The sequence below is a fragment of the Malaya genurostris genome, chromosome 2, assembly GCF_030247185.1.
Source record: "Malaya genurostris strain Urasoe2022 chromosome 2, Malgen_1.1, whole genome shotgun sequence".
In the NCBI taxonomy this organism is placed as follows: domain Eukaryota; kingdom Metazoa; phylum Arthropoda; class Insecta; order Diptera; family Culicidae; genus Malaya; species Malaya genurostris.
In genome coordinates, this window is record NC_080571.1 from 139,910,348 (window position 1) to 139,937,768 (window position 27,421).

Genomic DNA, 27,421 nt, shown 5'->3' on the forward strand with positions numbered 1-27,421 from the left:
GGGGTCAAAGCAAGAATTGGAGGTATTGCAAAAGACACTATTAGACTAGATGGAAGAGGTAAAGACGAACAAGTAAGACAAATAAGCTCCAAAGTTCAGCAAAGAAAGCTACCATCACGACATCCTCACAATGTGAAGTCGGGCCAACGAATTCTAACGGTCAACAAAGAAATTTTCCATTACGGCGTCCTAACAATGGAGTAGGAAAAACAAATTTTAACAATCAGCAACGGAATTTACCTTTACCGTATCCCGATCTCACGCAACCGGACCAAGAGACAGATTCGAGCGACGATTCAGAACAGCAATCATGGAACGGAAACAGGGAAGAGGATTCATACTCTAACCAAGGAAGTCGACTATCGTCAAATCACGAAAGCCAACGATCGTCAAGACATTCGATCAGTCCCGGGGAACTGCACCGTAGACAAAGGCATAGAAGGCAGAATGAGGGATATGATCGACTGGAAAAATGGAAATTGCGTTTTCCGGTGAGTGAAGGTCCACAACGGTTGAAAATTTCCTTTACAAAGCCAGAAAAGTAGCCGAACGAGAGGGAGTTTACAAGCAGACATTGCTGAGACATATACATATACCTGCTACTCGAGGAAGCAGCAGCAGATGGATTCTTCACATACATAGAGGTATTCGAAACCAACATCACCTACCGATTAGGAAATCCAAATAAAGATCAAGGGATAGGGTCTAGAATACAGGAACGGAAACAACTAAGAGAACCGTTTATTGCCATCGTATCGGAAATAGATAAATTGAACCGCATGTTATCCAAACCTCTATCAAGACGAAGGAAATTCGTAGTAATCTGGGGCAACATGCGTTCATACTACCGATCCAAAATCTCCAACGTCGAAATTAACGACCTACAACACCTTATAATGCTCAACTGCCGAATCGATGCTGCAGACCCACAGATGCAACAACACACATCTGAGTTTTCGACACGGCGACCGATCAAACAGATAGAAGCGGACTACAGTGACGATGGCAGTGAGGATTCAAGCCCACTGAACGCTGCGGGAGGCCACCCCTATAGGAACACGTTATTCTCGCACAACTCAAGGCAAGGACTGCAGCAGCCATGATAACAGAATGAGCGAAGGGAGAGACCGAATCAAGAAGCAGTGCAAATGAAGTGTTTAAACTGCCAAGATGTTACGTTTGGTTTTGTCTATCACTACTGGTGGCTGCTTTTCAGCACCGGACCACCAGTTCAGGGTCGTTTATCTTCTTGGTCACCGGAGAAATTTCACTTCACTACTAGGTTTAGGGCGGACTTTTCTTCCCACCTGTGGTCACTGAGCAAAATGGACGACACAGCTTGTATATGAAAGAAAGACCGTACAATTTTTAACTCTAAACACTATATTTAAAAAAACACAAAAGAATATACTTTTTACTACTTGCGCAAGTTCATTCGTCGATAACTTCTTCTCAACACTCCGTTGCGGCCGTGATGATCGTTGGTCGACTTGGTGGTTCCTGGTGACGATGAGCGGGGCGGCACTAGCTTCGGGGGCGATGAATCAGCAACGGGGATCCAGATCCTGCAGCAACTTGGCCTGTATGGAGCGTAGGCCTGCGTTTTGTACACAACCCGGAGAGTGGTACCGTACACTATATTCACTAGCAGCAAACTTATCAATACTAATTATTGATCCCTTTGGATCCACTTTGAACTTATCGATGAAGGACTTCTGAAACGGGTTGATCCATTTGGATCGACTTCCACTAACTTGTTCTTTTTTTGAAACGCACTGTCACATTGGTTTGTGACCCGCGGCTACGATCTTCACTCTTCCGGGCTGGTAATATACTCGAGACCCCGCAATGGTTTTCTCTCGTGTTTTATAGGCTGGTTGTCCGGTTTCCATCGCATACCCACCGCCACCTTCCAAGCATGCCACCCCGCATTTTATGATGCGATGATGACGATGATGACGACGATGACAGTGTGTAGACAGATGACGGTTACAATATTTTGTCGTTTTATTATGGTTGGTGTCATGAATTGTGTATTTGAATTTTAGTACTTGCAATTTAATATGTGTATTTGCTATTTTGTTTCCTTTTACCGAAATAATCACAATTTGTTAAATAAATTTGTATAAAGAAGTATATGAATTTACGAATGCAAATAAATGAATAATATAAATAAATAAATAGTGTAAATAAATGATTGTAAATATATAAATAAACAATAAATAAATGTAAATAAATAAATAATAAATAGAATAAATAAATAATAAATAGGATACATAACTAATGAATAAATAAATGGAAATATATCAACAAAACCCTACTTTTGACACCAACCTTCGTTGTTGAGCAGAACTTAAACGTTACTCAAACATGTAAACACGGAGTATCAACGCGATTGACGTTTAAATTCTACTCAGACATTTACTGACAATGAAATAAACAAAAATATACAATATTTGGAAAATATATACAAGCTGGACTCAGTGACCAAAGGAACTACATTGTGACCAGAGAATAACAGGTCACAAAGAAGAGGGACACGGTTAAAGACAATGTAAGAAACCAAGGCTGATTTTCTGCTACGGTTGCGATAGTTTAGGTCAAACAATCCGTATTTGTGAACGGTGTTCGGGCCGAACAGAACGAGTTCAACAGGGAAAGGAATAAAGGGGTGGGAGTCAGGGATTTCGATCACCTCGTCAGACAATGAAATTCCCAATTCAATAAAAGCGTGCCTAAACAACGATCCACTACTACAGGTTTAATATATACGAATTCGAGTAAATAAATGTCCACACCTTAAAGTTAAAATTTTCGAAATTAGCTTTCAGAACTTAGAATCAGTGGAAAGGTATGGTTTCGATACGTATAAAGGGGTAATCAGGGTAATGCCTACGATTGTAGTACCTGAAATTTCAAGAAAATGGATTTGGGGAACAGACCGGAAGAACTAAAAACGATTGAACACAAAGATGAACCGATACCGTGTTTCGCTATCGAACAGGACAATGATTCGCCAAATGTCAACACAAACGAAAAACTGGATGAGACCCTCGATATCCCGATATACGAACAACCAATAGATTCAACACCGGATCCGGATAATATTGAAACAGAACACGACTTTACAACACAGCAGGACAAAGAACTTGCCGATGCGATCAGAAGTTTCGTATTAACCTCTACGGTCAAACTCGGGAGAACACACCTGATAGAACATGAGATAAAACTACAAGAGGGGGCCACCAACATACACATGCTCACCATATATACAAGAAGCGGCGAAAGCTGAAGTGGAACGATTCAAACAGTTGGATGCAATCGAAGAATGCTACTCGGAATGGACCAATATTTTAGTGCCGGTGATGAAAAAGAACGGGAAAGTTAGGGTGTGCCTAGATTCGAGGAAGATCAACAAGCTAACAATCAAATACACTTATCCAATGTTAAATATGCAAGACATATTCCGACGATTGGGAAAGGCAAAATACTTTTCAGTTATTGATCTCAAAGACGCCTACCTTCAGATTCCATTGAAAGAGGAGAGTCGGAACCTAACCGCTTTTCGTACAGCGGAAGGAGTCTTTCGGTTTAAAGTTCTTCCGTTCGGACTAATAAATGCTCCATTCAATATGTCAAGACGGATGGCAAAAACATTAGGCTTTGATTTTGAGGAACATTTAAAACTATTGAAAATCGTAGCAGACAGACTACAAAAGGCAGGGTTAACTATTTCCCTCGACAAATCAAGGTTCTGTCGTAAAGAAGTCGTATATCTGGGATACCTATTAAATGAAAATGGGATGGCAATAGACAGCACTCGAATCTAACCGATCCTAGACTATGTTCGACCCAAAAATCAATAGGACATACGAAGACTAATGAGTTTGGCTGGATTTTACCAAAGATTCACTAAAGAGTAGAGCAGAATTATGGCCCCGATCACGGAGCATGACAAAGCGCATTTCGGTTTCGAAAAGACCTTAGCCACCGTCAAAAATCACTTTCATTGGCCCAAAATGAGTAGCGACATTCGGCGATTCTGCCAAGAGTGTCTACGATGCCAAACAAGTAAGTCGGGAAACGTTAACGTCACCTCACCAATGGGATCCTAGAAACCAGTCGAGCACTCATGGCAATTCGTGACCCTCGACTATATAGGCCCGCTACCACCATCTGGAAGAAGCCGACACACCTGTCTTCTTATTGCCACCGACGCTTTCAGTAAGTTTATCTTGGTCCAGCCGTTTCGAGAAGCAAAGGCAAGCTCGCTGGTAGATTTCGTAGAAAACTTGATTTTCCGACTGTTTGGTGTACCAGATGTTTTGCTGACGGATAAAAGTTCCCAGTTCGTATCCTAATTGTTCAGAGAGCTGCTCGAATCGTATAACGTTTCGCATTGGTTGACGCCTGCCTACCAACCTCAAGTGAATAACACCGAGAGAGTAAACAGGGTGATCACGACCACCATCCGAGCTACACTGAGAAAGACTCACAATTACTGGGCAGACAACATACAGGAAATTGCGGATGCATTAAAGAATTCAGTCCATAATTCCACAAAGTACAGCCCGTATTTTGTTGTGTGTGGTCGGAGTAAAATATCCGATGAACAGGAATATAGTCTCGTACGCGATAACTATCGACAGGACGATAAGAAGGGAAAGGAAGTGTCCACGAGAAGAAAGGCACTATTCGAAGAAGTGAAAGCTAACCTGGTTACAGCGTTACAAAAACACGCCAAAACTTATAATCTTCGGTCCAACTCGCACTGTGCAACCTGTACGGTCGGAGAGAGGGTGCTCAAACAAAGATTTGACCTTACAGATAAGGGGAAAGGGTTTTGCGAAAAGCTGGTCCCTAAATACGAACCTGCGATAGTTCGCAAAGTTATGGGAGCTCACACATATAAAGATTCGGGGTTTACTTCGCCAATAGGCTGACGGACTCGGAGAGCAACACGATCGAGCGAACCTGTTCTTGAGGGTACCGGGATTGGCCTTTAAAGCACACAAGTACAAGCTACGAACATTTTTTTCTGAAGTGACAAAACCACTGGAAAACCATCCATGAGAACGCGTTAACCAAAATTATGGGGAAGACTGAGAAAGTCGCGACGCGCACGTAAATGAAGACAGGGAGAGATCGCAACGCAAATGCAAATAAATAATTGTATATATTTGTAAATAGATTCATCATATAGTATTATTTCTTAAAGATAATTTTAGTCCTAATAGGTAATTACGGTCTCTAACGATTGATAATACCCACACGGCATACTCACTTCACGGGATATTTGCTACTCACATTAAATAGAATTCATTGTCCAGCATACTCACTATCGTCTGTAGGAACTCTTGTCGAATGATGTACACTGCAAAAACAAAACATCTTAATAATTTACCAAAACAAATACCTTATTTCTCTTCGTAAATGCACGATGTTTCTCATGTAGTAAAACATATCTTCATACTTTCTCTGTTGCTTTCTATTTGTTCAGTATTCGATTGTAATCATTCATACCCGTCGGTAATACGAAATAGTATGTAGTTCCTACCGCGATCAGTTGAACTACACTACAGTCAATAAAATAGAAAACAAACCAGAACTTAGCAGCTCAATTGATGAACAATCCGCGGACTAGGTCAAATGGGCTATCCACACTGCTTCCAATTGGAAGGATTCCACGGTTCTAGCGAAATTTCCTTCATCCACTAGTAAAATTCATTAACCGGATAGAACCAAAACGGTCCATAGGCTTTCATCGGGGTCAAACTGTATTTACCATCAATCACACCACTGCATCACCTGCTACAAGCTTTCGTTTTACGACATTAAATAAATAATTTGTGGTTATCCAATTCCTACCTTTCAGTCAATTTTCTGTCTGTACTTTACCAGTACGAACCAGAGATTTGGTCCCCCAATACGATGGTGTGCGAAAACTGTACTATACATAGCACATTCAATTTCTAACCTGAAAAAAACAAACCTTACACCTAATAAGCAACGGATACCAATGGTACTCTCCTTATTACATTACAGTTTCGATTGTTTGTTATGTTAGGTTAAAGTTTTTTGTTGCTCCTATGTTTAGATTTTTTAGAAATTTCACAACTTCTTGTAGGATTGCAATGTTTTTCGATTCGTATAACTGTTTTATGTTTTAAAATTTGTCATCAGAGCTGCATTTTCTTCTCACTTGCAAGTAACACCGACAGTGTAGTATAATGTGTTCAGTAGTTTCTTTTACTTTGCATTCGGTACAATTTGGATCATCTTTCCTTTTCATTATATGAAGCCAATATTTGCTATAATCATGTCCGGCTAGAATTTCGTTCAGTGTTCTGGTTTCAATATTGTTCAGTGGTAAGTTGTAATACCATGGTTTTTTACTTGGTTTTTCCTTATATTCCGGTTGAATGTCTGTGATTGTACTCCGCAGCCATCGATTCTGATCCAGTAACATACAAGAGGATAATAAATCTGTTAATATCACTGCGTTCCATAGCTGACCTTTACGAATTTCTTCGGTAGCAACTTTCAATGCTACCAGTTCTGCTGTCATAATCGATGTGGAATGTTCCAGTCTCAATGCGATCCGTTTGTTTCCTGGTTCCACAAAAACTCCTATCCCGCAGGTGATTTTTTTTCCAGGTATTTATTTTCCATATGTGTTAACTTGTATGTATCACCTTCGTAATCTTCAATTCTTTGTAGTTGTTCGAACACTGAGTTTCGGTGTGCAACGCTCTTGACAATTTCTTTGCATGTTGTATATTCACACCGAATTTCTCACGGTTCTTGACTTGCTATTGCTGCTAGTGTATTTAAAGGTGTTGTTCTGGTGACTCTTCGTAGACATACAGGATGTTTGTTTGTGGCAGATGTATTGTTGATGACAGATGATCCGTACTCTATGAAGTTTCTTACGAGGCCGTTGTAAACTAGAGCCATCGTTTGTGGGTGACCACCGTTCCGAATGTTGCTGATGACTTTTAGCATTTTCAGTCTCTCTTCTATATTTTGCTTCATCGCTTTAATATGTCCACCAAATCCTAAAAACCTGTCAATTAGTATCCCAAGGTATCTGTGTTGATTGACTATTTCAATCGCAACATCGTTGATTTTCATGTTCAAAGTTTTGTTCCCGCGTTTTGTTGAAATAAGATTCCCTTGGTCTTAGTGGGATTTATTTCCAGGTTGAGACGGCTTGCTCTGTGTGTATCGGTTTTTGCATTTTATTGTTCAATCCTTCAATAGATTTTGCCTTTACGATCTCATTATTTAGCTTCTATAGCGTTTTCTATTGTACTCTGATCGTGGAACCTTCTCATCGCTGCCATCTTTTTCTTCCAAGCTTGTTCAACCTGTTCACTCCACCATACTTTGGGTGTGTATTTGTTTGCCTTTTTGTCGATTAGTGAGAATCTAGGTGGGAGGAGTTAGAACGCGCAGTGTAAGTCAGGTTTAACCAATGGGATCAGTTGTATAACGCCGACCATTGTATGTTTTGTGAGTAAGAGAAGAAATAAGCTTCTTGATGAGAGTGAGCGGGTGTGATACGGAGAGGAGCGGGCGATAGCATGTTGGGTTATTCACGTGAGTGTCGGTTTGAGTTAGTGTGTGTTCTTGAGTTACTTGTCGTTCTAGTTCTTGCCGGTTGGTATTCAATTGTGGGCATGAGGGGTGTCAAGGAAAGGGGAAGTGCCACAGTAGGTCAGGTCTGTTTATTTTCAATGCAACTTAATGCTTCCTCAATTCTTTCGTCGAAATTTATGTCTACGTAGCTCCTTTCTTTGGGTCAGCGTAAAGTGCCTTCATGTAGGTAATGTATTTGTTTTATGTAGGTTTTTGGGTTTTCGTGGAATGGTGTCGAGTGGAAATTTGTAGAGTATGTGTTTATGGAAATTTGTCAAGTGCGTGAGTCTATTTTTGTGAACAATGGTTTTTTTCTTTTGATTGTAAATTTTGTATTTCGCAATTTGAATCTTGAAGTTGTGTAACTTTAAATGGACCTATATAAAATGAATCTAGCTTGCGTCTATTTTCGTTTTGTAGATACACTATGTCGTTCAAATGTATTTCTATTGGATTGCACAGGTGGTCTGTTGTTGATTTTCTAAATTCTTTTTGGTGTATTAAATGTTTGTTTGCTATTTTGTGTGATTTGTGTAGTCGGTATTGTAATTCTTTGTTGTACATGTCGAAATTATATATTGGTTCAACATTGTCTGGGTAGCTTTCTTGTGGTAGTCTGGCTTTTACTCCGAACACTAGTTCGTAGGTTGTATACCCATGATCTGAGTGTGGTGTTGTGTTATATGAAAATGCATAGTATTGTAACCAATCATCCCAGTCAGATTGATGTTCGTTGATAAATGATCGCAGAAACTCATTGAGGCATCTGTGATTTCTTTCCAAAGAACCAATTGTCTGAGGATGATAAGCTGTCGAAAATGTTTGTTTAATTTTTAACAATTTGCAAATTTGTTCTAGGACCTCGTTCTTGTATTCGGTTCCTCTGTCGGTTTTTAACTCAAGAAATTTACCGTAAGTTAGGATAAAATTTTCTACTAACGCTTTAGCTACAACGTTAGCTTCTTTGGTAGGTATGGGTATATATACAACGTATTTGGTTATTTCACACTGTATGCTTACAGCGTATCTATTATTATGGATTGTTTTGGGTAATCGTCCAACAGTATCGATTGCCACTACTTCAAATGGTTTGTTAGGTGTATTAGTAATTTGTAATTTTTCTTTAGTATGCTTAATGATTTTGTTCTTTTTGCAAATTTCACAGGCCTTAATGAAATTAGCAATTGAACTTTTCATAAATTTCCATGTATATATTTCTCTTAATTTGAGGTACAATCTGTTTTGTCCGATGTGTCCTCCTGTTGGTAATTCATGGTGATTCTTTAGTATTATTTGTATTTTCTGAGGTTTACTAATAAACTTCGGTGGTTTGTAGATAATAATTTGTAATGTTTTAATTGTTTTTAGGACGAGACCTTTAAACATTTACATAGGTACCATCTCAAATATTTTATCATTGCAAGAGATTGCTACTCTGCTAACTTTTAATTTTCTCATTTCTTCTTCATATTTGGAGATTGCAAACACGAGTGTTTGTCTGATATCTCTTATTTCTGTAATTACACGATGCATCGGTTTTTGTTTCTGTATTCCTTGATATGTATCAATTATAATGTGGTTGTTTTCGAAAAAACACCTCATTTTCAATAAGTTTCTTACTTCGCTAGGGGTTTCCGTTGAATAAACAGAGAGTTGATCGACTCACTGTTGATGCAAGGATTGTTACTTGAATTATTCTTATAATTAGTATTTTTGGTATTATTTAATTTATCTTGATCTTTTTTCTTTTTTATTAGTTCTTGTTTTCTTGACATTGACCTTGTATTAACCATCAAAATACTATTTGCCTTCAATTCATCTGAGGACATAATTATGCGTGATAACGCATCGGCTGCAACGTTACTTTTACCTTGGATATATTCTATATTAAATTCAAATTCCTCTAAATGTAACCTCATTCTAGTTAATTTGGTGGTTGGGTTTTTCATATTTTCATATTAAATAGGAATACTAACGGTCTGTGATCCGTTCGTATAGTAAATTTGCGTCCATATAGGTAGGACTTAAAGTAATTAATTGACCAATGTATTGCTGTCAATTCTTTCAAAATTACTGATTTATTTTTTTCTCTGGGTGTAAAGCTTTTACTGGCAAATGCTATTCGTAAGTCATTGCCATTGATTATTTGTGATAAAACTGCACCGTCTGAAGCGTCTGTGGTTAAAATAAATTGTTCATTAAAATCTGGGTATTGTAGAAGTTTTGGTGACATTAAGAAGGATTTTAAGGTTACAAAAGCATGCTGACATTCTAATGTCCATGAAAATTTCTGGTTTTTCTTTAGTAGCTGATTTAATGGGTAGGCTATGGTTGCGAAATTTGGGACGAACTTTCTGTAATAGTTGCAAAAGGCAACGAATCTTCGTACGTCGTCGCTACTTGTTGGCGTAGGATAATTTTTTATTGCTTCGTATTTATTACTATCCGGTAGTATTCCTTTATCTGTAATTTTGTGACCTAAGTATGTTACTTCTGTATTAAAAAATGTACACTTATTGAGGTTTAGTTTAAGGTTGTACTTCCTGATGCGTTCAAAAACTTTTTCTAAATTCTGGAGGTGGTGTTGAATTGAGCATCCAACTACTATAATATCATCTATATATGCAAAAGCATGCTCAGGTGTTAATCCTGACATTGCGATTGTCATCATTCGTTGAAAACTGTTTGGACTGATATTTAAACCAAACGGTAATCTTTTAAATTGGAAGTGACCGGATTGGGTCGAAAATGCTGTAAATTTCCTAGAGTTTACTTCTAAGGGTATTTGAAGGAATCCTGACATTAAATCCAGGGTTGTAAAATATTTTGCTCTACCAAGCTGGTCTAAGATAGCATCAATTCTTGGCAGTGGGAATTTACCGGCAAATTTTTTTTTTAAGTTGCCGGAAATCAACTACCAATCTCCATTTTGCATTATTGTTTTCGGATTTTTTCGAGACTAATAAAATTAGGTTGTTATAAGGGGATATGGATCACAGACTAACAGACATGACAGTATGAGTAAATTCTTATAAAAATAATTTTTCGTAATGCACTAGTTCCACCTATATTGTACTGCGCGAACTATTTACTATCGGTACACCCCTTGTATTACGTAAAAGTTTTTTTACTAGTTGGTTTCCCCTCGTTTGTCAACACCGATCAGCTGCTTGCAGGGATGCCTGATTTCATCAAAATTTTTGAAAATGAATCGTCACAATAAATTATTGGATTACGTTGATAATATATTTAACTTTTTCGCGATGTTGGAAGGTAACCATTTATTTGACTCAACGTTGTTCATCTAGACTATTTTTAATGTGTTGGTAGTTTTCACCCGAAATTAAGTGGCGGCAGACCAGAAGCAAGTGAATATTGTAACAAAACGGGTTCGATTTTGTATTGCGTTGGAGGATAAGAAGTAGGCATAATTCTGTATATAGTTTTGGCAATATGTATTAAATCTGTATCCTGCATGAAATTCGCATGGACGTATACAAATCAATACATTACAGGTAATTCTGCATGAATGGCAACTCTGTTGGTAAATGAAAAAAATAAACACAGTATAGATGACAGACAGGATGTTTTTGATAGGGTAACGTGGCGCCATCATGACACATGTGAGTACTGTCCCAAATAAAGGAATATTCGAAATGACCGTTAAAATGATTGAAGAATCTAATTTGAGTATCCTGTCTGTTAGTCTGTGATATGGATGGTTCGATAATATCATCTCTCAACATTTTGTTTACTTGTGTTGCAATTTCGTTACTTTGGGAATGAATAGTTTTGCAGTTTGGGATGTATACTGGGACCTTATCGCTTAGTTCGATGTGTTGTGAATAGAAATTGTTTGATGAAACTGGTTCGTCTGGTAAGCAAAATATATCAGAGTAATTTGAAATTAACTTTTCCAGGTTGTTTCTAGCGTATATTGGTACGTTGTTTAGATCGAGTTCGTTTAGGACTTTGTTTTTTCTAGTGTTATTTTTGTACATGTTGTTTTTCAAAATTGTGTACTTACTTAGGGTTAGGGGTTCTAAAATTGGCTTGAATTCTGATTGGCTGACATTTACAGGTTTGTCAGTAGTATTCATAAATTTTACTAATTGGTTTTGTGGTGAAATAATTGCGCTTGCGCAAAATAACCCTTGTTTAATTTCCTGTGAGTGTAGTACCATGTCCTCACTGATATTCAAATTTTGCATTATTCTGATAACTTCGCATCTTCCTGGTATAATGTAGTTTTTATCAATTGTATCTTGAATCAGTATTGCTATTGGAATATTATTAATTGTAAAGTTTAATATCCAACATTCATAATCTATTAGGCATTTATTAGCTGAGAGGAAATCTCTGCCTAAGATGCCGTCTGTAGAAATAGGAAAATTTGGGCTTACTAGGTGGAATCTGTGTTTAATTGAAACTTCGTTGTAGAATATTAATTCTGTTTCTGTTGATGCGATGGTTTCTATCTCGCCTTCGGTAACTCCGGTAAGTTTAATTTTATTATTTGGATTAATTGGTTGTTGTGGAGATATTTTGTTTGCTTTAAATACTGATATATATGCACCTGAATCTATAATAAATGTGGATATCGAATTTGTCATTCTTATTCCTACTTTGATAAAATTAGCGGCGTGTATATTCATGGTATACAAGGTCTTTCTTAAAAATTTTGGTTCGTTGGGTATTGGTTAATATTTTGTGGTTGATAAGTTTGATATGGTGTGCCGTGATTTGGCGTAGTATTATGCATTTATATTCCTTTGTAATTGTGTATTGGGTGATTATTATTTGGGTAGTTAGGCGAATCAACATCGATTGGTTGTTCCGCATTAGTTATATACATTTTAGGATTTACATATCTTTGGTGGATATTTTGGTTTTGGTAGTTCCTTCTCTGGTATCTACCTTGAAATCTAGGGTTACTGTTTCTATCGAAAGTTTGATTATTGTTAAAATGTGGGTTATAGTTTCTAAAATAATGGTTATTACGGTTATTATAATTGTTATTATTACTACTTTTATAATCGTTAGGTTGATGTGGTACATATTGATTATGGATGTTGAAATGTCTTCTGGGAGGCCCGTACGACATACCTCCTCTCAAATAGTTATTTTTGTGCTGTTGATTAGCAAGTCTTGTGTTCAAAATTTGGAAGTGTGTGTTTTCGTTAACTTCACACTCTTGTGCCTTTCGTATAGCTTCTTGTAGAGTGCTGAAGCTTCCAGCTCTAAGTATTATTTTTAATTCGTTGTTGGAGCAACCTTTTATCATAGTTTCTACCCCAATCTTAGTGCTCATGCTTTTTGCTACTGATAGCGGAATTTTTTGATCTATATATGTATTTTCCAATTTTCCACAAATGATGTCGATTTCCTCGCAGAAATTGTTAATTGAGTTCTTTTGTTTTAGATTGTTGATTTTTGATATTATTAGTTCTGGAGTGAGGTTGCCTTTACATCTATCTTTGATTATTTCTATTAAATTATTTATTGTATCGACTGTTTCAGGGATACCTTGTCTGGCTTTTCCTGACAGTCTGGTTTTTAAAAAAAGGCGGGTGGGTAATGTCAGAGACATAACTGGATGTCGTGAATACGAAAACAACTGACATGTTTTTTAACACTTCCGAATATCAATTAGTTGATCAATTGTATGAATTATGCAAGCATTCCCCTTTTTCACATTTTTCGCAAAAACAAAGAAGACTTCACTTGATCTCGATTACTGTGAATTTCACACAGCGAAAAGTGCACAAATCTAACTAAACTATTAGATTTGCACTAAACTGAGGATATTTCCTTTCGATTTGCGAACAATAAATCCTAATTGTTCTTCAGAAAACTTTTAGAGTCATTAGAACGGCTGATGTGGTGTAATGCTCTCCACCGTTGGTTTTTCACCAATGCAAATGGCTAGCTGCTGTAACGTAATCGCGAAACTAGCTTTGCAAACGGCACAAAATACATCTGTTCGCTTTGGCGATAGAATCCAAACTGATTCAATTTTTGTTAGGAGCTTTCTTTTACGTGATTTCGTTTGTAGCTTTTTCACTAATGGGCGCTCCTAACAGCTATAAAAAGAGCCGCATACAGAATTTTAATGTCGATTATTTCATTTCGGATTTGCATATCATGATCGATTTTCATTTTTTTTTGCATAAATATCTGTTTATTAATCTTATTTTTGTGTATTACATCAACATTTTACAGTACAAGTGTTTTGACCCTTTGGCCTTTCATCTTTGTTGTTCATACGATTCGTTATTAATATTAGGTGTTTTAGTTACTCTTGTTTTACATACTAATGTTTAATCATATTTTAATTATTTATAAAATGTCTACCTACTTATAACTATCCCTTCGAATTATTTGTATTTCAGAGATTGAGCACCTCTCTTCAAATTTTGTGCAGTATTGTTCGAATTTTTGTTCTAGTATATCCAGTGAGGCCATCTCATGTACTTCACTAGTCCTTGTCCAAAGGGGGAGATTTAGAATCATCTTTAAGATCTTACTTTGAATGCGCTGAAGCCTAAGTTTGTGTGTTCGTGCACAACCCCGCCAAACATGGACTGCGTATTCAATTGCGGGGTAGATGATTTGTTTATAGACAGCCATCTGATTCTTCAGGCACAGTCTAGATGTTCTACAAATCAGCGGATATAGAGACCTAATGAGTATGCTGCATTTTTGAACGATTTTGTCAACATGTGACTTGAATATCAGATGTCTGTCAAAGGTGAGTCCTAGATAGATAACTTCGTCGAACCATTGGATGACCTCATCACCGAATCGTATTCGGGATTCGTCTGATGGAACAAGTTTTGGAGATCTTGAATGTGGAAACAAGATGACCTGAGTTTTTGCTGCATTGATCACAATTTTCCAGCTTGTAAAATATTCAGTTAGAGCGTCCAGACCTGTCTGTAGTTTATTCTTCAGAGCATTAACAACACGACCTTTGTAAAGAATGGCAGTATCATCAGCAAATTGTGACAGAACACCACCACCCGGAAGAGGTGGGATGTCTGATGTAAAAATGTTGTATAGGATGGAACCTAGGATACTTTCTTGGGGTACACCAGCAGGAATAGTAAATATTTCTGAAAGTGAAACCTGGAATGCTCTATCTGCAAGATAATTTTTGATAATTTTAATAAGATACATGGGAAAATTATACCTATGCAATGTAAACACCAGGCCATCGTGCCACACATTATCGAATGCCTTTTCAATATCCAATATTGCCATGGCAGTCGTTTTGGACACTGATTTGTTTTGCTGGATGACGTTGTTAACCCTTGTGAGTTAATGGATGGTGGATCTTCCTTTCCGGAACCCAAACTGTTCTTCCAGAAATATATCCTGTTCATCTGCGAAAGCAAGAATTCGCCTCTGTATTGAATTTTCAAACAGCTTGGATAGGGTAGAGAGTAAGCTGATGGGCCGATAGCTCTTGGAAAAGGAAGGATCATTCCCCGGTTTCAAAACTGGGATAACTTTAGCTAACTTCCACTTTGAAGGGAAGTAACCAAGCTCCCAGCACCTGTTGAAAATTTTAGCTAAGAAGACAAATGAGCGAATACTCAAATGTTTCAGCTCAATGTTGAATGTGTTGTCGAAACCGGGGGCCTTCATATTTTTGTATTTTTTCACAATAGCCATCAGCTAATTCGCAGTGACTCTACTTTCCTCAGGAACTAAGCTGTCTGATTGGTCAACCTGCTACTCTATCTGCAACGGCTCTTTCATGTGGACTAACAATGTTGAGTCCTAAATTGTGAGAACACACAAACTGCTGGCCTAGCGCATTTGCCTTCTCTACTGGTGTGATTAAAGGTATTCCTTCAGCTGCGTCCTGGGGTGGCAGCAAAGGAGGAATAGGCTTCGGTTTTTTCTTAAGCACCTTCGTTAAGGACCAAAAGGGCTTTGAATGTGGGAGAATTTCTCGAAGCTTTTGCAGGAAGTTCCTGTTGCGAAGCTCAGATACCCTTTCTTGGATTATCCTAGTTAAGTTGTTATAAGAAGTCTTCCTATCTAGGATGCCAGTTCGTTGATACTGCCTCCGGTAGATATTTCGAAGTCGGATGAGTTTCTTGGTGACACTGTCGATTTGAAGAGAGGAACTCGGCATATGTTGTACTGGAACCGTCCTATCACGAGCGACTGTGATTGAATGCTGGAAGGAAGTTGATCCGCATCGATTTCCATCGGGGAATCAAGTGGCAGATCGATATTAATATGTTGGTCGGCGATTTGTTGAAATTGGACCCAATCGGTGCGATAATAGTTCCTCCGAGGTTGAATAGGCACTGTTTCTGGTGAAGATCCCAACGTCAATATTACTGGAAAGTGGTCGGAAGAGAGCTCGTTGAAGACAACCGGAGAGCTGTCTACGGCGATGTTTCTGATGAATATATCCAAAATGGAATGAACTCCCGATCTGGAAAGTCGCGTTGGTTGATCCGGAGCGAGGATGTTGTATTGTCCAGTTTCGTTATCTTCGGCAAGTACGAATCCGTTTCGATTCTGTCTTCTGTTTCCCCACAGCTCATGCCGTGCGTTCAGGTCCCCAGCAATGATGAATTTGTTCTGTCGTCGAGTGAGCATAGCCAGATCTCGCTTCAATGATGAACACGTACCATCTCGAAGATTGGTTTGTTTGGGGCAGTACGCTGCAATGATGATGATGGGTCCCATCGTCGTAGTAATCTCAATTCCGATGGCTTCTATTAGTAGCAATTTAAATGCTGACAGAAGCCTGTGCTGAATGGATCGTTTAATGGCAATGGCAACTCCCCCTCCTCTGGTAGTTGTCCTGTCGAGCCTGTGAATCCTGTAATAGTAAATAAAAATAGAAATTTCAGGTTTAAGATGAGTTTCAGTTAAAATAGCAATATCGGCATTCTTCTCTTGAAGAAAGTCGGACAATTCAGCAGTTTTGCTCCTGAGTGAGCAAGCATTCCAATTTACTATAACCAACTCATTATATTGCATATTCGATGATGAATTTGCCTAAGGCGTTGATTTGATCTAACCGTGTACTGCAGTTTCGTAGTTTTGTTGTCATTGTTTCAAAAATGACGATCAGTTGTTCAGCAGAGAATAAATCACCAGAGTCATCCTTTGCTTGTGGTTGATTATTGCCCCATCCAGGAGGGATTTTTGAGGAAGATTCTTTTTATGATCCAGCAGCTGAATCTTTTGAATTGCTGCGAGGAAGTGGCGGCAAATTCGGAATATCCCTCTTCGGTGGGAGCCATGGGAAATTAGCCTCATCCTTCTGTGGAACATTCTTGCGCGTTGATTGTTTACGGGACGCCTGTTGTCGAATTTTTGTGAACTCAGCACGTTTGGGACACGATTCGCTAGTAGATGGATGGTCGCCATCACAGTTCACACATTTTACAGCGATGTCATCTAGTAGGCAATCGTTGGTATTGTGTGGTTCGGCACATTTCCCGCACCGACGTGCTGAGTTCACAAAAAATCGACAACAGGCGTCCCGTAAACAATCAACGCGCAAGAATGTTCCACAGAAGGATGAAATTAATTTCCCATGGCTCCCACCGAAGAGGGATATTCCAAATTTGCCGCCACTTCCTCGCAGCAACCCAAAAGATTCAACCGGTGGATCACAAAAAGAATCTTTTTTAAAAATCCCTCCTGGATGGGGCAATAATCAACCACAAGCAAAGGCTGACTCTGGTGATTTATTCTCTGCTGAACAACTGATCGTCATTTTTGAAACAATGACAACAAAACTTCGAAACTGCAGAACGCGGTTAGATCAAATCAACGCCTTAGGCAAATTCATCATCGAATATGCAATATAATGAGTTGGTTATATTGCTATTTTAACTGAAACTCATCTTAAACCTGAAATTTCTATTATTATTTCCAATTACAGGATTCACAGGCTCGACAGGACAACTACCAGAGGAGGGGAGTTGCCATTGCCGTTAAACGATCCATTCAGCACAGGCTTCTGTCAGCATTTAAATTGCAACTTATAGAAGCCATCGGAATTGAGATTACAACGACGATGGGACCCATCATCATCATTGCAGCGTACTGCCCCAAACAAACAAATATTCGAGATGGTACGTGTGCATCATTGAAGCGATGTTTGGCTATGCTCACTCGACGACAGAACAAATTCATCATTGCTGGGGACCTGAACGCACGGCATGAGCTGTGGGGAAACAAAAGACAGAATCGAAACGGATTCGTACTACTACTACTTCGTACTACTTCGAAATATCTACCGGAGGCAGTATCAACGAACTGGCATCCTAGATAGGAAGCTTCGAGAATTTCTCCCACATTCAAAACCCTTCTGGTCCGTAACGAAGGTGCTTAAGAAAAAACCGAAGCCTATTCCTCCTTTCCTGCCACTCCAGGACGCAGCTGAAGGAATACCTTAAATCACACCAGTAGAGAAGGCAATTGCGCTAGGCAAGCAGTTTGTGTGTTCTCACAATTTAGGACTCAACATTGTTAGTCCACATGAAAGAGCCGTTGCTGATAGCGTAGCTTAGGTTGACCAATCAGACAGCTTAGTTCCTGAGGAAAGTAGAGTCACTGCGAATGAGCTGATGGCTATTGTGAAAAAATCCAAAAATATGAAGGCCCCCGGTTTCGACAACACATTCAACATTGAGCTGAAACATTTGAGTATTCGTTCATTTGTCTTCTTAGATAAAATTTTTAACAGGTGCTGGGAGCTTGGTTACTTCCCTTCAAAGTGGAAGTTAGCTAAAGTTATCCCAGTTTTGAAACCGGGGAAAGATCCTTCCTTTTCCAAGAGCTATCGGCCCATCAGTTTACTCTCTGCCCTATCCAAGCTGTTTGAAAAGTCAATACAAAGGCGAATTCTTGCTTTCGCAGATGAACAGGATATATTACTGGAAGAACAGTTTGGGTTCCGGAAAGGAAGATCCACCATCCACCAACTCACAAGGGTTAACAACGTCATCCAGCAAAACAAATCAGTGTCCAAAACGACTGCCATGGCAATATTGGATATTGAAAAGGCATTCGATAATGTGTGGCACGATGGCCTGGTGTTTAAACTGCATAGGTATAATTTTCCCATGTATCTTATTAAAATTATCAAAAATTATCTTGCAGATAGAGCATTCCAGGTTTCTCTGAATAATGCACTTTCAGAAAGATTTACTATTCCTGCTGGTGTACCCCAAGGAAGTATCCTAGGTCCCGTGCTATACAACATTTTTACATCAGACATACCACCTCTGCCGGTTGGTGGTGTTCTGTCACAATTTGCTGATGATACTGCCATTCTTTACAAAGGTCGTGTCATTAATGGTCTGAAGAATAAACTACAGACAGGTCTGGATGCTTTAACGGAATATTTTACAAGCTGGAAAATTGTGATCAATGCAGCAAAAACTCAGGTCATCTTGTTTCCACATTCAAGATCTCCAAAACTTGTTCCATCAGACGAATGCCGAATACGATTCGGTGATGAGGTCATTCAATGGTCCGATGAAGTTATCTATCTAGGACTCACCTTTGACAGACATCTGATATTCAGGTCACATGTTGACAAAATCGTTCAAAAATGCAGCATACTCATCAGGTCTCTGTATCCGCTGATTTGTAGAACATCTAAACTGTGCCTGAAGAATCAGATGGCTGTCTATAAACAAATCATCTACCCCGCATTGAATACGCAGTCCCTGTTTGGCGGGGCTGTGCACGAACACACAAACTTAGGCTTCAGCGCATTCAAAGTAAGATCTTAAAGATGATTCTAAATCTACCCCCTTGGACAAGGACTAGTGAAGTACATGAGATGGCTTCCCTGGATATATTAGAACAAAAATTCGAACAATACTGCACGAAATTAGAAGAGAGGTGATCAATCTCTGAAATACAAATAATTCAAAATTTGTACGTATTAGGTTAGGGATAGTTATAAGTAGGTAGATATTTTATTAATAATTAAAATAAATATTATGATTAAACATTAGTATGTAAAACAAGAGTAACTAAAACACCTATTATTAATAACGAATCGTATGAACAACAAAGATGAAAGGCCAAAGGGTCAAAACACTTGTACTGTAAAATGTTGATGTAATACACAAAAATAAGATTAATAAACAGATATTTATGAAAAAAAAAAATTATGTAAAATCAGTATTTTTTTAACCTTCGAATAGAAAACATTAAAAGCAAGTGAACTAATCATTCCTCCGAACAATTCTTCTGGTGCTTTCGAACGGTCTACAGCTAGGACACAAGTGACTGCCGGTGGAAACGCTCTCGACCAGAGCGGTTTTGTCTTCCGCTTGCTTTCGATTTCTTCCAGTGACCTTTCTCCGATCGATATTGTTTTAATGCGTCAGTACAGTCGTTGCATCCCCTGCAAAGAGTTCTTTGATATTCAGATGCACCTTACTGAAAGTTATTAAACAAATCGTTCGCCGTCCTCCCTGTGGTGCTCCAAGAGATGCAAGTATTCCAGTAGGTATCAGTTGAGTACTTGCTTTCATCAAACGTTGGCGCAAGCCAACATAATGGTCCTTCGAGCCGGATACCAGCAGTGTGTGATAATGTGCAAATCCATATAAATTGAATCATAAAACTATCTTTCGAAAGTGATTGAAGATGAACAAATAGTGAACTTTTCAAGAATAGTTTAAAGAGAAACTTTAGTGACATGCAAAAAGTGTGAAAAACAAGTGCCAAACCAATTCTTATTGCTAATCAACTCCTAGTTTCAATTGAGAGCTGCTCATTGAATCTGATTTCCCGATGCCGCTGGCATACACTCCAGAGAGAAGCAAACCAACCAGAATGGACGACGTAAAGCCGCTCATACACCAACGTGGTCAAGTGAAGGCCAAAGTCACCGCAATCCTCAAGCAAGTAGAAAAAGCAGAAAATGATATTTCTCAGGTGAGTCTCCCTATGTTGAGAGTATTCTCTAAGAAGCTCGACGCATATTGCAGTGAATTCAACACACTCCATAAAGAAATACTCGTATTAGTCCCTACCCCGAAAATTGAAGACCAAGATGAAAAAATGTCTGAATTTGAAACCATCCATACAGATGCCATGGTGCGTGTTGAATGTCTGATTGAATCACTTTGTCCGAAACGTTCGGTGTCATCTAATCTCATGTTGTTCACTTCGAAATGTGTGCAGACTATGGAAGACGGATGGCAAATCGACGCAGCGTATATGGATCTCAAAGCAGCACTTGACCGAGTGGATCATGGAATTCTTCTATCAAAATTGCAACGACTGGGAATTTCATCGATGAGCGTGGAATGGTTCATATCCAACCTAACAAACCGTTATGTCAGTGTAAAAATTGGCTCCTCGATTTCAGAAGTTTTCTCAAACCTGTCCGGAGTTCCGCAAGGCAGTAATCTTGGTCCGCTGCTGTTTTCGATTTTCATGAACGATTTTCTGCTACTGTTACCACCGGAATGCAGACTCTCCTATGCCGATGACACAAAAATCTTTAAAGTTGTCAAATATCTCCTGGATTGCATTGAGTTACAGGGAATGATAGAAACGTACGTTGAATGGTGCTCAAAAAACTATTTATGTTTAAGTAACGAGAAATGCTGTATCATCTCCTTCCATCGTAAAACTGATCCTGTCATATTCGATTATTTCATTGTGGGAAGATCCATGACACGAGTGGAGAATATAAATGATCTTGGTGTCATTCTGGATCAAAAAATGACTTTTATACTTTATTATGACGAAATTTTAGCCAAAGCCAATCGTCAACTCGGTTTCATCATGAAGATTGCCTCAGAGTTTCGGGATCCGTTGTGTTTGAGATCTTTGTAATGCTCACTTGTACGCTCTATATTTGAGTCAAACACTGTGGTATGGTGTCCTTACCATGCTCTCTGGAATACTAGGATTGAAGCTGTTCAACGAAAATTTGTGCGATACGCTCTGCGCCTGCTACCGTGGCGTGACCCCATGAATTTACCGCCCTATACCGATCGATGTCGTCTATTGAATCTTGAGCCATTGGAAACACGACGAATCATTGCTCAAGCTACATTTGCTGCTAAACTGCTTTTGGGGGATATTGACAGCCCACCTTTGCCAATGCGGTTAAATCTCTACGCACCGGAAAGATCACTTCGTCAACGCAACTTTCTGCTCCTGGAATCAAGGAATACGGTTTATGGACAGCACGAACCTTTTCGCTCTGTCTGTACGATATTCAACGAGTTTTTCCAGTATTTCGATTTTAATATGTCGTCCCGTGTGTTTCATCAACGTCTACTTGACCTTTTTCATATTGTGTATCGTGAAAATTAATTTTAGTGTACTTAGTTCATTAGTTTCGCATATTAGTCCAATGGAATAGCGGACTAATTCTCTTCAACATTCGTTTGCTTCCAACATGTCCACTTAGAGGAGCATCGTGGAATTCTTTCTGTCGTGTATGTGGATTAATACAAATGTTATTTAAGTTTTATCAACGATTTAGGTTTTTATTCTCTTATTGAAAAAGCGCGTCGTAACTAACAACATGGCGAGAAACTAAAAAATCTTCTTACTGACATATGTGTTTTTTCTTCTTTTGATGCACCGATGTAAATCAATACATTTGAAAGTCGCATTTCTTCCCTTCTATGGGGAAAACCTAAGAGGCGGACGTCGATTTCTTTCCGAGCGTCGTAGAATAGGAGAGCCGATTTGTGCTCTCTGCTGATCTGGACTACAACACGGCGTTGAAAAACGTACATCAGGGGATCCATTTTCAACCGAAGAATTTGAACTGACTGTTGCACTAGAAAACAAATTTTGAGGTACTTCATTGCTATAATAATGTACCCGCCGAGGTGGACTCTCTTGTTCTGCTGGTATCTTTGATATGCGTTGTGGTGTGAGTGACGTCGGTATTGATAGACTTCGTTCGCTTTCTTCGTTGCTATGGTAGCGCTGGATTTGATCAACATGACGTTTGACGTGTTTTCCGTGATATTCTATTATGTAGTGTAAATCTCCCAGTTGTTTTGATATTTCTCCAGGAATCCATTTATCCATTCGATTATTTCCAGAAATAAAGTATATTTGTTGTCCCGGAGTGAAAGATCGGAACGATGTGTTGAAATTCGCCTTTTGTTTCTCTGTGATTCTCGTGCTAGCATCCAGTGGCCTTACTAAATCTAACCGAGTCATTATATTTCGTCCCAAAAATAGTTTTGCTGGAGATTCAGTTGTCTCGGAATGAGCAGTTCTTCGATACTGACACAGGAATTCATTTATATTCTTCTTCAGAGTGCTTTTAGTTGTGCCCATGGCTTTGAGGGCTTGCTTCACTGTTTGGACATATCGCTCAGCCTGTCCGTTGGTGGCTGGGTGGTACGGTGCTGAAAATTTGTGGAATTTAACCCCGCTCATTTGCAGAAAATGCTTAAACTCTCGAGCAGTGAACTGTGGTCCGTTGTCGGATACCAGTGTCGTTGGTACTCCATAAGAACAGAAAAGCTCGTCCAATATACCAACTGTCGCCTCAGTTGTTGACGTAGAAGTGACTCTAACTTCCACCCATTTGCTGTAAGCATCGACAACGATTAGAAGCATTGAATCTGCAATCGGGCCAGCGTAATCGACGTGAATGCGCTGCCATGGGCCTTGCGGATATTCCCAATGGTGACAACTAAATTTCGGTGGAGAAGGTGCATTACTTGAACAATTCCTGCATGATCGCACTGCTAGTTCGATATCGTTATCGATACCTGGCCAATAAACGAAAGACCGAGCCAAGCTTTTCATTTTTACTACCCCCAAGTGTGCTACATGTAGATCATTCAATATCGCCTGTCTAAGCGACGGTGGTATGATTACTCTGTGTTCATAATGCAAACAGTTGGCTGCTAAGGTGTACTTGTTTTCCGGAGACTTGTAACCACATCGCGCCAGATCGTAACCTTTCTCAAGTAGTTGCACAATTTTTCCCAGGTATTCATCCTTGCACGTTTCACGGGCAATGTGTTCCGCACGCACTGGAAGTTGTTGAATTTGATGCAGAGTGAATCCCTCGAAATCATCTTCCAAAGTGTCATCCTCTTGTTTCAGATAGTTGACTTGAGGCACCGTTTCCTTCGATATTCGTGAGCAGTAATCAGCATTTGTATGTTGCTTCGTGGGTTTGTAGACAATGTCGAAGTCAAAATGCGCGAGGTAATCCGCATAATTAGCCATTCGGCTTATGCACAACGTTGGTAGTGATTTCTCCGGATGCAAGATTTGTGTAAGGGGCTTATGATCCGTTATTAAAGTGAATTTTCTTGCGTACAAGTAGTGAAAGAACTTTTTCACTGCCCAGACAATAGCAAGTGCCTCCTTATCGATTTGGGGATAGCGTTGTTCCGTAGTTGACATACTAGTGCTGGCGAAGGCGATTGGTCGTTCCTGCCCGTTGCTCAACCGATGAGAAAGCACAGCACCTAGTCCCGTCTTGCTAGCGTCCGTTGCTAGTATTAGTGGGAGCGTTGGATCGTATTGCATTAATACTTGGGGAGATGTTAGGACTGCCTTGATATCCAGATAAGCTTTATCGGCTTCAGAAGTCCATTCAAAATTATCGGACAGAAGTACGTCGCGTAAGGCTCTTGTTCTTGAAGAAAGATTTGGTATGAAGGCGCTATAATATGTAGCCTTTCCCAGAAAAAGCTGTAATTCTTCTGTTGTTGTCGGTCGAGGAGCATCGCGAATTGCTGCAACGTGTTTATCTGATTTATGCAATCCATAACGATCAATTCTATGTCCTAAACATTCCAGAGATGGTGCTGCAAAGACGCATTTTGATCGATTCAGACGCAAACCACTCTCTCTCAATCTATCCAAAATGATAGTAAGCGCTTGAAGCAGGTTGTCAAAATCTCTTGCAAACACGATTATGTCGTCGTAGAAACTAACGACGATATCATCCAATCCTTGAAGCACAGACTCCATGCGTCGCTGCCAAATAGCGGGTATGTTTGCCGCTCCGTATACGGCCCGAGTCGGGCGAATAAGTCCGTGTGTTATCGTGTTAAGTGTTAGTATATGGCTGAACTCTTCATCTATCGGAAGATGAGTATACGCATCGGTCAAGTCCAAATGGCAAAACAATGTAGCGCCATTCATTTTGTTGAAAATCGTTTCTATCTTCGGTATGGGATGCTCATCCACTATCATCCGCGGGTTGACAGTTGGTTTATAGTTTCCGGTAATTCGCAGTTCTCCATTTTTTTTCACGACTATATGAGTCGGTGATGCCCACTCGGAGGAATCAACTTTCTTGAAGAATCCAGATGCTATTTTCTTGTCGATTTCCGCAGCGTAGCGCTCTCGTAATGCATACGGTACATCGTGTGCTTTGGCGAATATAGGAAATATTTCTGGTTTTAAATGTACTTTGGCTGGTGGTCCCGTTAATTTTCCTGCAGTGTCGCTAAATACATCTTCGAAGCCTCTCAGCAGATTCGAAAGACGTATTGTATCCATTGTATTCAGTCCGGTAGAGCTTATGGAATTGATCGGTGTGTCGGTAGAGAACAGTTCATGTAGATTGATATGTTCCACAAAATGGGAAATCCACTCGCGTCCGAAAAGGGATTCGGCTTTTCCGGATACGACGTACAAGTTCAATTTACGTGTTGAAGCTCCAACTGATACAAGAACCGGAATACGTCCTAGACAATTAATATGATGTCCGGTGTAACTCGAAAATTGTCTGTCCGTTTTTTGTAATGAGTATCCTGGTTTAATCGATCGCAATTTTGATTCGGTAATTATGCCACACGGTGCTCCGGTATCTAACTCCATTTGTAGAGCGCGCCCATCGATTTTGACATTAATCATTTTCTTTCCAGACGATGTGATATCGTGTACTTGATTCAGTGGTTGTACCAGGTCTATTTCCGATGATGGCATTTCGTGTGAGTCTACGAGATCTGCAAACGATTCTTGAATCATAGATTTGTTTGCCCGACATACTTTTGCAATGTGTCCTTTTATATTACAGTGATGACAACGAGCATCACGAAAACGGCACTGACTTCTTATGTGCTGACCGCCACAACCTTTGCAAGGTCCGACTTCTGTAGTATGATGATTGTTTGATCGCTGGTGATCACTCCTGAGATTTTTCGGTTGATTCAAAACTGACTTCTTCCTGATTCGAAGATTTTCGTAGCCTAGCTTGTTGGTTTCTTCAAGAATTGGGGAAGTTACACCCGTATTAACCTCTCGTGCCGTATTCCGCGTAGCCTCTAGTGAATGAGCTATCTCGTACGCTTCTTTAAAATTTTCTGGTTTTTTCGCAATAATCTCATCGCACATATCGCGGGATTCTAGACCGTGCAAAAGTTGTTCGATTAACATCCGATCAAGGAAGTCTTCGTATTCGCAATTCACCGCACCTTGTCTTAAACGGAGTGCGAACTGGGCGATTGTTTCTCCTTTTTGTTGAACAATCTTTCTAAATTTAATGCTTTCAACGTATTTGTTCTTTTTCCGATCGAAATGATTGATTAGTGTAGCCTGCAACTGGTCAAAGTCGATGGTAGCTGGATCTGCCGGGCTCACTAGAAACTTCAGAGCGTTATTCAACTCTGCTCCCATATGTACTCTGGCATAATTCGCATGCTGTAGTTGAGGTACCTGACTTAGCTCTAGTGCCCACTTGAACCGGCTGAAATAATCAGAAACGGATCTACTGTTTACTATTATGAAAGTATTGTCAAATTCGCTTTCACTAGCTTTATGTTTTGAAAACCCGTATAAAATTCAACCATTGATTTTACAAGAGAAACGATTGGTAAACAGTCAATTCTATTGGTTTCAATACATTTTATTGTATTTCAATTAGCAAGAAATATAGTTATTCGGCAACAATACAATATAAATAAGTGTTTTAATTTGATCGTGTAAATTGAAGTGAAGATGAAAAAATATAGAAATTTCTGTTGTAACGCGTGAAATTTTCCGGTGATTATTTTTGAGATAAAGTAAAATATGTCTCCGAAACTCAAAACTGGTTAGATGATTCTTTTTTATATAAACAACCCGTTCGTAATTTATTTTTAATAAATTGTTTCCAATCCAATGATTGAAGGCGAATCAAAATGTAAATTTTAGCTTGGAACGATATTGACCGAAGTAAATGGAGATTTATTCTCCACAAGTGGTCTCACCTTCGTGCCAGTAACTATGACCAAAAGTTTGGCAGATATTAACAGTAAGAACTCTATTGATCCACTAGTTTTGAGCCAAAAAGAAAATTTGATGCAATCATTTAAGGAGGACAGAAAACATTCAATAAATAATTCTCATGCAAATAAAAATTCAGCGGATGAAACTGAAATCCATGGCCATGTTATGAATAGATTGGCAATCACAACTTCAGCGGCACTGCATGCAATTGAATCGAATAAATTTGATAATGTTTCGGATGATTTTGTCGAAAGTAGGCAGCTTCCATCTAGTTTAACGAGATATTCAAATTCAGCCAAAAAGTTCAGGAGTTCGGCCACACCGGTTAAAGCTGCTGTAAATAACAATGCTTTAGAAGGATGCTCTCAATAAAAAAGACTTGAAAATTCAAAGCACGACCCTTTACCAGTTAATTTTGATATAGACTCTATATCAACTTCTCCGACATGTATTAGGAGTACAACTTTGCTTCCGCCGTTTTTCGATAAGTGGCTGTACCGGCTGAGGCTGGTTTAAATACATAGATTATAATGCCTTTAAAGTGAGTGTGTAC

General features: G+C 39.1%; 1 protein-coding gene across 1 annotated transcript in view; it reads right to left on the minus strand.

Moving 5' to 3' along the window:
* Positions 1-1,417: 1,417 nt before the first annotated feature.
* Positions 1,418-27,421, minus strand: part of LOC131428860 (uncharacterized protein K02A2.6-like) — a 58,219-nt gene continuing 32,215 nt past the window's right edge. The window contains exons 2-3 of the mRNA XM_058592919.1: positions 22,498-26,347; positions 1,418-1,597 (exon numbers count right to left, since the gene is read on the minus strand). Of these exons, the coding sequence (XP_058448902.1) occupies positions 1,418-1,597; positions 22,498-26,347 (4,030 nt within the window). The remainder of the gene's footprint in view (positions 1,598-22,497; positions 26,348-27,421) is intronic.